General features: G+C 41.3%; 1 protein-coding gene across 5 annotated transcripts; it reads right to left on the minus strand.

Moving 5' to 3' along the window:
* Positions 1-690: 690 nt before the first annotated feature.
* LOC101483788 (SLAM family member 5) lies at positions 691-9,800 on the minus strand. Of its 5 annotated transcripts, XM_076876955.1 has the most exons (8): positions 9,705-9,800; positions 5,604-5,903; positions 5,241-5,516; positions 4,892-4,996; positions 4,056-4,099; positions 3,797-3,915; positions 2,268-2,371; positions 1,303-1,388 (listed from the first exon to the last, which is right to left on the minus strand). In XM_076876955.1, exons 1-7 carry the CDS (start codon positions 9,760-9,762, stop codon positions 2,332-2,334), a joined length of 942 nt encoding a protein of 313 aa, XP_076733070.1. In that variant the 5' UTR covers positions 9,763-9,800; the 3' UTR covers positions 1,303-1,388; positions 2,268-2,331. The 5 variants fall into 5 exon arrangements, with proteins under 5 accessions (XP_004555224.1, XP_076733070.1, XP_004555223.1 ...); XM_076876954.1 differs by lacking the exon at positions 1,303-1,388 and having other exon boundaries at positions 2,297-2,371; positions 2,521-3,915; XM_004555167.3 differs by lacking the exons at positions 2,268-2,371; positions 3,797-3,915 and having other exon boundaries at positions 691-1,388.
* Positions 9,801-14,929: the final 5,129 nt, after the last annotated feature.

The following is a 14,929-nucleotide window of genomic DNA, read 5'->3' on the forward strand; positions in this document are numbered from 1 at the left end:
GTATCATTTTAACATCAACCTTGCACTATACTCGACTCAAAATCACCCACTTAGCCTCTGACATGTGTTTTTAGGTTTTACATATAGGTGTTGGCAGTAAAACTGGTATATTATTATAAATCATAAGCTCTCCCCAATGACAATAAACTTATTAGCTGAAATAGTGAAGCAGTGCTAACAGACTCTGTTCTTACCTGTTACCTGTAACAAAGTAGTTTGTTCTTACATTGGCAGTAATAACACGGTGTCAAGCATGGCTCCGCTTTCCTGATCTAATTAACTCAGAACATAAAATATGAAACAGAGTTTTCACAAAACAAATGTACTTTCCATGAATGCAACATTAGTCCGCTTATAGTCCCTCAGATTTATGTTCTGCAACTATATCATCAGACTGAGCTCTTGATTATAGAGGCAGGGGGGACTGCTAAGCATTCTGATTGGCTAGTGGTTAATCGGAACTATTGGTCCCAGTGTAAATAATGATCAACCCATGCAGGTAATACAAGAGATGATAAGATGGAGTTTTTAAGAACTATGAATGCATAAAGGCATAATAGACATGCTGGTCCAGTGCATCCATTTCACACTTTGTCTCTCCAAAGAATGACATGACATGGACACACATGCAGAACTTCCTGAGCGAACAGGAAAGGGAAATGGATTTTGAAATGAGGAGTGGAATCGCCATTTTAAAAAGCATTTAGAAAATCACTTTATTAAATTGAAATTCAAAAAACGTTTTTGAAATGAAGTTTTTAAAAAGCATTTTGAAAATCAGTTTATTAAACTGGAATTCAAAAAATGAATTTACAAATGCAGAATTCATTCTACAATTCAATATTTAAGCACAGAATTCTTTATTTCGATGCGTGTGACTCTTGTGGTTCTCCATAGAAACGTAAGGTCTGTAATCAGAAACACCCCACAATCTTATATATCCACTCCAAGCAGAGGGAAAGTGTTTCGGTGCAAACTAAAGGAGAAGAAGAACCACCAGATGAAGGTCCTTCGTGTGCTGTTCAAAGCAGTCTCACAAGCATCTCACTGATCACTGCTGCCGTATTGTAGATCAGCTTGTTAGTCTCGGTAAGCGTGGCTGTAGGTATCATCCATAGTGCTGCATTAACATCATCGAGTAGACCTTCTGAGGGTACTTCACGTAATCTTGGTAACCGGCTACGGGGGATCCAGGTTTCAAGCTTTCTGAAGAGATTTTAGGATCTGGGATGAATTTCTACCTGGGCATACAAGCTCTCGGGCAAAGCTTTGCTTCTGGCCTCAGTGGATCTGTTGGGTCCAGAGTGAGGTCTCACAAAGCTATAGGTGGATGTTGGAGAAGTATCACTGATTGGACTCTGTTCCATGGGTGGTGTTGTTCGGATAACCTGGAAAATAAATTATAGATAGCTTCAGACTTAATAGAAAGACTTTATTTGTAAATAGTGCCATTAACATAAGCAGGAATTTTACTGTGATTAACAAAAGATCACCTGTATCCATGACTGCAAAAGAAAATTACAATAATTTTTTTTATCCAAATACATTTTATTAAAATGTGTTCAACACATACTTTTAAGATATTCTTAATCAACAGTGCAATGACCTGCAAGTGCACTTCAGAGGCTAAGAATAATTTACAAGAATTAGGGAGAGTCTTCAACTCAGCACTAGACCTACACTAGCAATTTGTGGCTGAGGTAATTTGGCTCTAAAGCTAAACTCCACCACTGTGTCTTTTTCTCCCACTGTCTGTCTTCCACATAAAGGAATTACTATATCTTAGACCATGCACTATTAGCTGGGAAGATAGCTCTGGAGGACTGGAGGCACTGGATGAAGGGGGCAAGCATCAGACTGGCCACAGGAGTATATCATTCTTGCAAAATCTAATGATTAAACTCCAGGCAGGCTAGATAGTCACTGTTTTGGGGTCATTTTAATTTCGCTAACACTCTGGTTCATGAAACATTCAATCAGATGCTGTCTCAGCAGTTCTCCACCGAATCTAGTTAACCAGCTAAAGAGACCACTTTGTCACTATCTTGTGCGTTGGGAGGTATAAAGTTTGTTTAACCAGATGTTTAATCTATTGAGCCAGATTCCAGCTCAAGCCCATCCTAGCAAACTCTATAGGTCATTCTCAATACACTCATGGATTATCCATTGGGCCCACACTGCCAAGTTCACCTGCCACTTGGTGGACCACTCTAGATAAGGACACCCACAAATATTTTTGCTAGAAATAAAACTGTTTCCTAACCCACCTCAGGTTAGTTACAGTCCTTGCTGACTCACATAACTTCAGACCTTGTCTCCTGCTTACTTTGATCACAAGGCAACAGCGTTATCTTCACTGTAGATTTGTATTCTGAAAAAGATCATTTCAAATCAGGTCCAAACTGAAAGACTAAATTAAGGGTTTGAAGCTGTTTTATACATGGATAGAATATGCACACAATGCTCTAACTTCTGGTGTAGCTGGTCTCTCTTCCTTTCATTCTTTACTTCCATACCAACCTTCTGTTGAAGTAACAGTTGTCTCTGTTTTCAGAAGATTTTCGTCACTCATTTTTTGTGTCACTAAGAACTTTCACCCAGGTATACTGGACCCTTCGGAACGAAGAAAATCATCAATGCAAAAGCTTTTCTTTTAAAACTACCTGCTGCCAAAATTAATACTACATTTCATGTTCTTCCACTGAAAAACTGTCTACAGCTGCCTGGAGGCGAAGGGAAGATGTTGTAATGGTACTGCTGGGTTGGATTTGTGGCCTGTGGGGGGGGGTTTTTTGTTGTTGTTTTTTGTTTTTTTGGCTGTCCTCCCTGTTTAACTTTTAAGTTTCAGATGAAATTGTTAGTTTTGCTTTGTGCTGGTGATTCACCAGTGAGGGGAGTCTTTTTTATTTTTTCCATGTTTTTCCATGCTTCCGACAGCTGAATAGAACAATCAAGTGTGGGTTATTCTAAGGCTGGAGGGTGCCACAGCCTTTTTTTTGGCTGTTTGTTTCAGTTAATAGTTAATAGCCTTTCTGTCCTTCCTCTAGTTGTCCAGTTAGTAACCAAACTATGACATTTGCTTGTGTCACTTGTTCTTATAACTGGATATTTGTCAATGCAATTGGCACTCTATTCTCGACGAGAAGCCTGGGTTCGGGAGAGCCCAAGTGTCCTGGAGGGACGTTCCCTGCTGGATAATCGATGGACGAGTGGCAGAAGTGGCACGTTGTGTGCCTGGTTGGACTGTCTATTGAGGACATTGAAGACATCTACCTGTTCGGAACCGTGATAACGGGGTTCTTGCTGATCGGAGCTGGCTTGGCCCTGGCTTATCGGAAATTGAAGAAAGCGGTGAATGCCTTTCAAAACCCCACAAGGCTGGCCGCTATTATCGAAAATGCGGGAAGAGCTGTGAGTACTCAGACTGTTCTTACTGAACGCAATATGGGAAAGATCTTGGAGGAGCTCACGGTTCTAAAACAGATGATACAACAGGAGACCAGTGATGGACATTAAGAACAACTGTAAAATTGATACAGTTTGTTCATCCCAAAACAACATTTACAACACCCCCACCCCGACGGCGCCAGCTGGACAATGCTTGAAGGTTGATGCCGAGGAGAACAACAACAATTCTTCCCAGAGATACAATACCAAGAACGAACTGACTCTCTTGCCCTATTCCACAAGGCCACCTGCATAGGCTGCGGACTGTTGATTTTCACCTAATAGTCGAAAGGACACTCTCTCAGGCTGAACACAGGATACACATCCCCACACAGACGCACACACGTACACTGATACTGATACGCCCTCACCCAACGCCTCCCATGCTTTCCTCCCATCCGATGTGGACATCGGCTCAGCCGGAGGCGCAATCGCGAGATTGCAGCGTCCCAGATGCAACTGTTCACACTGGAACATCAAAAGATTCAGCAGAGCGACTGAGTTCAAAGCACCTGAGCAAAAACACGTAGTGTGACCAGTAACACAAATATGTGTCAGTTAGAGGCTGCTTGCTTCTACCTAAGTCAAATCTCATTTACCACACTTACCTCAGGAACTGCATACACTGTGTTTTCAATGGTTTCCCTGGTATCTGGTGGTCAGACATGAATAAATAAATATGTAGTGATTTTCTTTAACTTATATTTTTCTTTGCAGGCTTTAACTGACGATTTCTATTATTCTGCATTCCTAAGTCATTTCAGCTGATATTACATTAAATCCAAATTTTATCAAAATAATTGAATTCTCACACATAAACTAGACCTGGCATGGCACTCCAACCTGATATCACGGCAGAGCATGTAATAGACACACCAGTCCACTGCGTCCATTTCAAGCTTCGCCTTTCCAAAGTGTAAAAAAGACACACATGCAGAAGTTTCATTACTTTATGCGAACGCTGCAGTACCAGCAGAATAAGATAAAATATTTAAAGCAACAAAGTCAGTAGTGAGGAAAAAGGTATGATGAAGTACATTCCAGGGTTCTTAATATATGTATACACGTGTAAATGTATTAATAATGTCCATTTAAATGCTTTCAGATAATTATTTTCATGTTGGCTTGAAATAAAATATCTCCCTCTGCTGTTGTTGCAATTTCTACATGCATGTAGATTTCACATTTCAGCAAGGCAAAGCGTGGAATGGAAACAGTGGTCACTCATAGTTGGGATTAGTAAAGTACGTTGGCAAAAGTTTCAGTTTCAATTTTATTTCTATAGCACATTTAAAAGTCTCTGGTACATCAAAGTGCTTCACAGAAAAGCCACATTTGCGGGGTTAATAATAACAAGCAATGTATTTTGCAACAACAAGTATTTTGACGATTTTTTTATTTATTTACTTTTGCAATATCTTGATAAATACTTGCTTGGACTTACTTTTATGTTTCGTTCGATGATGAATATAACCTATAACGAGGATTATGATGATGGCAGCAACAACAACACACACAGTCACGGTGGTATTGTTGGCATCTATGTGGCCTGTAAAGGAAAAACAAAACTGATTACAAAGGCACTGTACAATTCTAAGTTGATATTATTAATACAAAAAATAATAATAATAGATATTTAAGGCAGTTTTTGTTTTTTTTGCTAGAGTAGAAAACTCAATCTTCAAATATTTTTATTTTTAGAGTTTGTATTTCACTAAAGTTCTGTTGCATGACATCTTTAAAAGGATATCTTTTAAATTTTCATTCATTATTTCTTTGGCATCTAATCTTACCTGACTTCGTGTCACATTGAGATTTTAGCACCATCATGCTATTTTTCCAGCTTACTTCATTGCTATGATTACAAAAGACAGTGTCTTGCTGCAGGTAAACAATCAGAGAGGAAAGCATGTCTGTGGTGCTGGGATTTTCTTCCAACAGAGAGCAGTTGTGAGCATCACATCTAAAAGTACGGCTGATGTTCAGGTCCACTATAGTGCAGGTTACAGTCAGGTTACAGGAGTCTGAGCTGCTGGAGGTCAATGTCAGATTAACTGGAGACACTGGATCTGGGAATTAAAAGCAGGTGTGAATAGAATTAACACAGATATATGCTGTGTCAATATTTGAAATGAAAATGACAAAAATAAACCTACCTTGGACTATGACCTTGATTTCACCTACCCTTTGCTCTTTTCCCCCAGTCACTACTGCAGTATAATCTCCACTGTCACTGTGTTTTACATTTTTCAATACCAAAGAGTAATTTTGGCCAAAAAAATCAGCTCTTACTTCATAGCTGCCAAACAATACTGACTCTTTATTATAACTGATTTTACCAACATAATTACTGGTATTAAACTTCCAGAAAAAGTCAGTCTTTTTCTCAAGTTTAACAGGTTTCTCTACATCCAAGTGTAAGTCCTTTCCGTGCAGTACAAACACATGTTGGAGCCCTAAAAGAAAAGAAACCAAAAAGTATCAGAATCATGAACATTCAGCTCCAATTCTGTTAAACCAAACACAACAGTAATACAAAAAAGACCTGACACAAATATTGTTGCAGTGTTGTGGATATTTATTTTGTAGTACTTTTTTCACCAGAGCTTTTCTGCTCTTTGCACACCTCACAAAGCACTTTGGTCAGGTCTTGGTAATCTACTCACACAGGGGCAGGCATGATTGAACGATGGAGACCAGCTGTGTTGGTCAACCTCTCCTGACACCACCCACTGCTCCACCCTATCATTTGATTATTTTCATTATTGTCTAGTCACATGGGCATAGAAAAAAAGTGCTGGTGTGAATGGGTAAATGAGGCAAGTTGTGTAAAGCACTTTGAGTTCTCAGAGTAGAAAAGGGCTATATAAGAACCAGTCCATTTACATCTAACTGCTTGCTGTCTGTGGCACCCACCAAACATTATGGGTTTCACACATCAGATAATCAGTATCAGAATCAGAATACTTTAATCATCCCTAAGGAAATTATGTTTGTGGAAAACCCAAACTTTTATGAGATACAGCTTCAATCTCACTTCAGACAGTGCAACTCTCATGTCTCGAGATATGACCAAATATATTAAACCAATCAAAACATGACCAGGGTTTGGACCAGTAAGCAGAGTCTCACACATCTCTCTGCAGCTTATCTCCTACTGTTATACACTTAAAATTCCCATCACCACAGAGACTCTGTGTGTTGGGATTTTAAGGGTATATTTTAGTGGTGGGTTTTGATAATCGATTTATCGATTAAAATCGATTCTGGCTTGGATAATGTGATATCGATTCATTAAAATCCTGAATGGATTTTTTTAATATTAATTTATTTTGCCCAAAACGCCAGAATCTCAGGTTAAACCTCACAAAATTTCAAGAACCACCAAACAGCTAAAACAGTAAATGAGAGCAGGTACACAGATTCTGCACAAAGATGTAAACACAAAGCTCGGACCTGCCGACGGAACAGAATCAGTGAGATGTCGCCTTTCTCACCCGACGGCACTGACACGGTCGGGGCTGAAAGCCGACAGCTTGCTGATTCCGATGTTTCGGCGGGTCCGAGCTTTGTGTTTATGCCCTTTTTGCGCTGATTCTAAAACTGTTAGTTTTATCTCTCTCCAAACATTATTGACCGAACCAGCAGCAAAAGAAGATCCAAACTACGCTTCACATAAACATCGTCATGGACTCCCTCTTACTTTGCTGTTTTGCTTCCACCACACTTCATGCACAGCTCTCTCTGTATACTTCAAGAACAGTTTCCCGTCTAAAAATCTGTTTTCTGCATTATTCGCTTGCTTGTTACGCACAAGTCTACCGTTGTTACCGCTGTTTTTTTCCCTTTTACTTCCGAAAAGAAAGCCTAATTTCTGCTGTTCAATAGGTTACTGAACAAATGTAAACTTTTTAAAATTATGTAAAATGCAAAACGCTTAGCTGTGTCTGTAATAAAACCACTGTAACTTCAGAGGTAATGTTCATATGTTGATTAATGGTTTTCTTTCGTTTTTGATGTACTGCAGAATATTTTTATAAAATCCCAGGCCAGGAAAATCACCTTCATGTTTTTCTGTGTTTTATCTTTAGCTACTTTGACACAAAGGCCTCTGCTGTGATGCTTACACCTTTGATAAAGCATTGCGAGTGTCAGCTTCCTTTTTATAGATACAAAAATATGTAAATGTACTGATCTGAATTATAATATTTCTGACTGTCTGAGGCAAAATTTCCCAGATTTAAATCGAATCGAATCTAATTGAATCGAATCGTGGATCGAATCGATTCGGGACCTTGTGAATCGGAATCGAATCGAATCGATTCTAGAAATCAGTGACGATACCCAGCCCTAGTATATTTCTCGGTGATTCCAGATCAGAAATAAGGCAAATAATAAAAAAGTTACCCTTAAAATTAAAAAAAATATATAGTTTATTTGTTTAAACTGCACCAAAAAATGGCCTGTGTTTGTATAGCGTTTTACTAGTCCCTAAGGACCCCAAAGCGCTTTACACAACCAGTCATCCACCCATTCACACACTGGTGATGCCAAGCTACATTGTAGCCACAGCTGCCCTGGGGCGCACTGACAGAGGTGAGGCTGCCGGACACTGGCGCCACCGGCCCTCTGACCACCACCAGTAGGCAACGGGTGAATGACAGAGACTGCTCGAACCCCCAACCTTCCGATTACAAGACGAACTCCCAACTCTTGAGCCACGATCGCCCCGTTATATATGGGCTAATGGGCTCTTCAATGTCTTCTTAGTAAATAACAGCAGCAAAGGAGTTCCAACAATCTTTCACTCTACTTTATATATCAACCAAAGACCAGGTCAGTTAGGGTTACTTTGAAAGTTGCACTCTTGGCCTCCCACGCACTAAAAAAAAAATTGTTATATATTTTTTTTTAGTGCAGGATACTGTGGCTCCTATGAAGATTAAATCAACATCCTAGGGAGGATTCACTCCTCAGCAGGGCTCTAGAGTGCGACGCAACCTAAATTCTCAATGGTGCAACTAAAAAAGTCTGACGTCGCATCGGTGCTACCAGCTGTTCAAGTAAAAAACTAAAGTCTTCATAACTCTGAAAGTCTCCATGTGGTCAACAACAGATACACAACATGCCCATATCATGGTCAAACCAATCAGAGATAGTCAAGGGCAGGACCTCTCTGATTGGCCATGGTACAGATATTCCTTTATTCCTTTAGGCCTACGTGTGTGTACTTTCAAAAGTGCTGACGGACAGAGTAGCCTAGTATCCAGAAAACACACTATATACCAGGATAAATACATTGCCCAAATGTCCCCAAGTCTGAAATAATTCTTCACAAGAAAAATGGCTTAAACGTAAACCCCACATACATTTATTGGTGTCATCACAGACACATTGGGAAAAAAAAGGTGTGTGTGTGGAGGGGGGGGTTGGCCATCTGAGGGGCATGTGACTGCAATGGAGGATCGTCCATAAAATATCCAACTGTTCAGATATTAAGATGTTCAGTTTTAAGCCTTTGAGACACTTTGAGGTCCTTTTAATTTAGATTTACTTTTTATTTAATATATCTTGAGATGTTTTAAGTTTAAATTTCAGCTCGGTGAAACACTTGAAGCACAAGCACTTTTTCAGTAACTTATCTTTCTTGTAGAACTGTGCTCCAAATAAAGAACTTTGTGTTGACAAGATTGATAGTTAACCATTTATAAATCAATATTGTCTGTATGGACAGCAATTTTCAAAAAAAAAAAAAAGGTGAACATGTAAAACTGTGGTGTTCTGCAATGCGTTTGAAATATTTGGGCGCACCTAAGAAAAAAAGTTAAGTGCACTAATGCAACCGAGGCAAAATGTTAGTCTAGAGCCCTGCTCAATGAAATTTACAAACGAGCACCTAAAAAGCAGACCTCTGAAATTACAAAGTACAAATACTTTGTTACATTGTTAGTTCGTACTAGAAAGAAAGTACAAATACTTTGTTACCGTGTTAAGTAGACTTCTTAGGTATCTTTACTTTATTTCAGTATTTACTTTCATGATAGCTTTTTGCTTTTGCTCCATACATTTTAAGAGAAATAGCTTATATTTTAAAAACAGGCTATTACTTTTTTTTACTTTAGGTTTAAAGCACCCGAGGGAGGTTTTTATTTACCAGCATACATGCCTTTAAAAATTAAACTGATTGGAGCATGAATGATGGGCACATAAATTGTAGGATACAAGTTTAAATATTAGTATAAAAACTAGCTATTTACCTTTTGTTTCAGATGAATACATCCACAAAATTGCGCCCCAAAATAAAATGCAACGCATCTTGATATGTGCCTTCAAAATTCTGGTAAAGCTTTCAAAGTTCTTGTAAAGCTTGACTCAGGAAGTTTGAACATCCTGTTTTGTTTTACACTTTCTGTGTAGGTTTTTTCTCTGACTCGTTCACGCTTCTCAACTGATCTATCGCCACTGATGGTCCCATTTACCCTCCATCTTCGAAAAAGACAGTTTTAAAGTTCCATAATTTATATAAATTTACTATAAATTTCTGAGCTTTGCTGAGAAATTGACAGTTTCTGTCAACAGAAATTAGAAAACTGAAAACACAAACATTACATTTTTAGTAAGAGCTTAATGCAGTGACTGAAACTGAAAACTTTATCATTAAATGTCTGTGAAGGTTCTCAGTCATCCAGGTCATCGTAGTCAAAGGAGCTTGCAAAGAAAAGCGTCTGGACTTCTTTAAGTTACTTGAAGACGTTTCACCTCTCATCCGAGAAGCTTCTTCATTAAACGTTAAATGTTTATCATTAAACATCATCACATCTAAAAGTACCAGAGTATTCAAATGTACAAATTTGCTCTGTATTGTAAATTGACTTGCGTGGTGGTGATGTGCATGCTTTAGTGTGTGTGTTATTTATGGGTTTGAGAAACACTGATGCGTGAGTTTGAGTGGGAGGTGTCTGTGTTCAGCAGTGATGCCTTGAGGAGAAAAAAACAGTTCCTGAGAGTGTTGGTGCTGATTTGGATAGACTGCAGTGCCTCCTAGAGGGCAGTAGGTCAAACAGGTGAGATGTAGAATGGCTGAAGTCTTTTGTAACAACAGTCAATGATCTGCTGCATTTTGTTGACCACTTTTTGGAGCCTCTTATGCAGTATGTAAGTATCCTCTCAATGGCTGAGCAGTGGAGGTTCACCAGTTGGGAACTGAAGAAAATGTAGTGATTTGGATTCCATTAATGATATCACTGAGTGATTGAATTCCTTATCAGTTCTCACTGGCTCTGCTTTGAGAGTCACCGCCATCGCTAAACAGCATATCAAAGACATTACAGTAGTGCTTATGAATTGCATCCTCCGTGGTAATATGGTTGTGCATGTTGGAGGTATGTCTCCTCTTTCCCGTGATCAGTTTGGGGTTGTTACTCAAGAAATGTCATTATTACACATATTACAAAGATGACTTTTCATAAAAGTAATATAGTACACTACTTATTTCTCTCAGGAGAAAATTTTCTACATAAAATGACCAGAAATTAAACATGTCCCATTTAACCATACACACTTCAGGCTACAGTCCCACTCGCCAATTTAAATCCCTATCCTGAGGTTCTCATCATCCTCTATGTGCACAGCCTAGATACAGCAAACTATGATCTCTTGTATCCTCCCTGCTGAACTTTATGTTTTTAGTCACTGAGTTGATGTGAACAGTAAAGGCTTCTAGATCTTGGGTTTTGATTTTGATCCATGTGTAATCCAAGTATCTGTACCTGTGGCTGGGTGCTTTCCCTTTGAAAGTGCCAAGAGCTTTACTTTCCACTTCCTCCATGTAGAGGTTGGCTGCAATGGGTGACACTGATGAGCCCATGACACATTCATGTTTTTGTCTATAGAAACCCGCGTTGTATAGAGTTGGTTCTGTTTTGCAAGTACCTAAAGGGACAAGCCCCACTAGGGTTTAACTACCTGGGACTTTTTATCTGGTTTTGAAGCTGAAGAAGATAAGAGGTGAAACACCTTCATGAAACTGAAAGAAATCCAGTTGGTTTCTTTCCTTAGTTTAAGTTAGGGCTGTGGCTACCTTTACTGTGTGATGTGCAAACCATGTATGTGCGGTCAGTGCCTTTTAAATCATTTTTCATTAAATTATCTGACAAATAATATGGTTTTATTTATACTCAGAGGTTGTGCTTTAGTTTTGGTGAGTGAAATTCTAGTATTTCTTAGTCTATTGACACTGATCTAAGCAGCTACTGAATGTATGTCAGCACTTTGCAACCACATAGATTGTGATTGCAGGTTTCTAGCCAAGCTTGTTTTTAGAGCAAAGGTGGGCAATTAATTTTCTCAGGGGACCACATGAGAAACTGGGACTGCTGTGGAAACCTTTAGCAAAAAGCTGGACTCACTTTGGCTCTGTATTAATTTTCTCTTTTTCAGCTGCTACTGATGAGAGTAGATATGACAATTAGAAAATGAAAATGCAAAATGTGTATGCGGCGTGAATAAGACACGGCGGGACCACGGAGCAACGTTCAGAGTCATCTTTATTTACATCTCACCACACCACAACACCCCCAAACCCCTCAGTCCCCGTGTTTTTAACTAGGCGGGCGTGATTAAGGATGCCGTGCAGGTGCGTCCGCCCTCCCTGCACTGCACCGCAGACCACGCCCCACCACATACCCCCATCGCCCGATTGAGGCCGGGGAGCCATCCGGCCGAACCTACTCCCCCACCGCCAGTGGGAGAGGGAATCAGCCCGGACAGCTGGCACCCCCAGGCCCCGGCCAAGCGACGGGGAGGTGCGAGTTCAGGCGGCCGCCCGCGAATCCAGCGGCGCAGGCAAAGCTGGTTCGGAAGTCGGACACGTGACAGGTGCACCCGGCGCGGCCGGCACAAGCGTGAGCCCCAGCTCACAGGTGGCTGGGCAGAGGTGTGGCGTGTACAGGCCTCTGGTGGTGGTGAGGCCGGTCTGGCGAGCACGGCGATCTCAAGCGTGGCGCCCGCCTCGCTCGCCAGTTCCACTCGAGCAAGCTCCCCTGGCACTGGGACCTCCAGCTCCTTGCGCGGCCCCTCCGTCACCGCTGTCGCTCCCTGCTGGAGCAGCCCATAGCGCGACTCCTCCGTCACTACTGCTCCCTCCGCCGCCACTCCCGGCTCGAGCAGCCCCTCGTGCAGCTCCTCTTTCTCCAACCGGCGCAGACCCTCGCGCACCTCGTCTGCCGCCTCCGGTTGGAGCGGCTCATCCACCACTCCCGGCAGGAGCAGCCCTTCACCTGGCTGTTCCCCCTCCTCCGGCAGGCGCAGATCCCCGCGCGCCTCGTCTGCCACCTCCGGCTGCTGAGGTGCCTCACGCGGCTCCTCCACCGCTTCACTGTCCTCGGGACACACCTGTGGGGGTGGCGCCCAGGCCCAGAGCAGCGCCGCCAGCTCCCCAATCCTTTCCAGGTGCCGCTCGGACTGGTCCTGCAGCTCTTCCTGCTGGCGACGCACCTCCGCCGCCTGCTCCCGCTGGGCGGCCGCCATTTCGGCCACCCTCTGGGCCAGCTCCTCCATTCCCTGGCTCCGATATGGACCCGCCGTGCTGCCTCCTGGGTTTCGGCACCAATGTGGCGTGAATAAGACACGGCGGGACCACGGAGCAACGTTCAGAGTCATCTTTATTTACATCTCACCACACCACAACACCCCCAAACCCCTGAGTCCCCGTGTTTTTAACTAGGCGGGCGTGATTAAGGATGCCGTGCAGGTGCGTCCGCCCTCCCTGCACGGCACCGCAGACCACGCCCCACCACAGTGTACAATGAAAACACCAATACTTTATCACTTAAGTGTGACGAAGTGGTCAAAGGGGTTATAAAAATAAATAAATGTAGCCCTGTCTGAAATTATTCAGGCTTACAGGGTAAAGGAAAAAAAGTCTACTGTTATAAAAAATGGTTAAAATATAAATAGTTGATAAAAGGTTTAAAATCATATGCTTTGGTACAAATGTATTTCATTTACAGTTAAGAGTCCAATAAATAAAAGGGTTTCATGATTTAGAGTTCATTTTCTATGCAGAATCAATATGTTGGGGTGTAACCTAAGTTTATTTACCCATCTAATGTCAGTTATCTCAACGTTGTATTGTCATTGGTTGTTGTGCTGACGAGCCAGTCAATGTCATTCTTCTCTGCTATGGGGGCGGGACGAGTGGTAAGATTTGTGTGAATCTGTGGGAGCGGACACAGAAGCTAAGTCCGAAGAGAGAGATGTTGTAAGGCAAACGTGGTGTGGATTTTGCATCTAAGTGTATCATTGAGGTCGACTACCCGTGGTCCTGATATTACTTATTTGTGATCTGCAAGAGGTAAATGAGACTGTGTGCCTTGACATTTGTACTGTAACTATTCGTTATAGTGGTAAAATGGTGTGATATGTGATGCTAACTAGCGGCTTGCTAATTAGCGCAGCTTACCGCGTTATGTGCTGTGATGCCATGCTGTATGTTTAGCTCTGTTATTTTCAGTCAAAGCATGCTAATGCTAAATCGTTATGTGATAGCATTTGGTATTGTAGCTCAAGTGTTTTAATATGTTTAGAAGCCGATGGACGCTCTGAAAGGAGAGGGAGAGAGAGGTTTCTGCCCGGATGGACCCTGCTGTTTTCTCACCCCTGACTGTTTTCTTACCCCTGACTGTCTTCACTACTGGTGAACTAACTGCCCGTTTCTGATTGCCCCACTAACAAACTCATTGGACTCGTGAGTACTAACTGGAACTAAAGTGCACGTATTTTGTTTATTGCTCAGTTTGAGTGAAGCGGCCATCAGTTTTAGGCCTCACCGCACCCGAACTTCGAATCAGGCCTGCAACAAGCACCGTGCTACAGGTGTAGTGTGGACAGGTTAAAGTGTGTGTGTGTGTGGGCCCACTGTTACAAATTCGGTTTAAATTGAGTAAGTGTGTAGTTTTAATCAAAGTTATTATCAAAGGTTGAAATTCATCCATTTTAAAGGTGTGAGCTGTTGTAACTGAAATAACAGTTGGCACCTAAGAAAGAGGTATTTTGTTTTGATAATCTTTTATTGAAAACCTATGTAGTCACTTTTACAGTAATTTTGTTTGTTTATTTTAATTCAATTCATTTTATAAAAGTAACTGTTTATTTTATTTCTTTTTGTCTAAATAAATACCCGGTGAGGGATAAATTTGTGTAAAATACAGTTGTGGTGGTCCTTATTATAGCAATTAGAGGGTATCAGGTATCATTATTAGTAGCACTATGAACCCAGGCCCAGTCTCATTGTACTATATACTCTAGCTTTACCATAGCTACGTGGGACCTGGGTTACATAAATAAATAAATAAGACAACGACACCTAGGGGAAAATTCACCCCTAAAGAAATCCTAAAGTCTTTTTAGAAACCAGAAAAGCTCACACAGGTTCAAAGATGCACAACTGAGTAGGGCTGGGTATCGTCACTGATTTCCTTCA

This window comes from Maylandia zebra, linkage group LG18 (assembly GCF_041146795.1).
Source record: "Maylandia zebra isolate NMK-2024a linkage group LG18, Mzebra_GT3a, whole genome shotgun sequence".
NCBI lineage: Eukaryota > Metazoa > Chordata > Actinopteri > Cichliformes > Cichlidae > Maylandia > Maylandia zebra.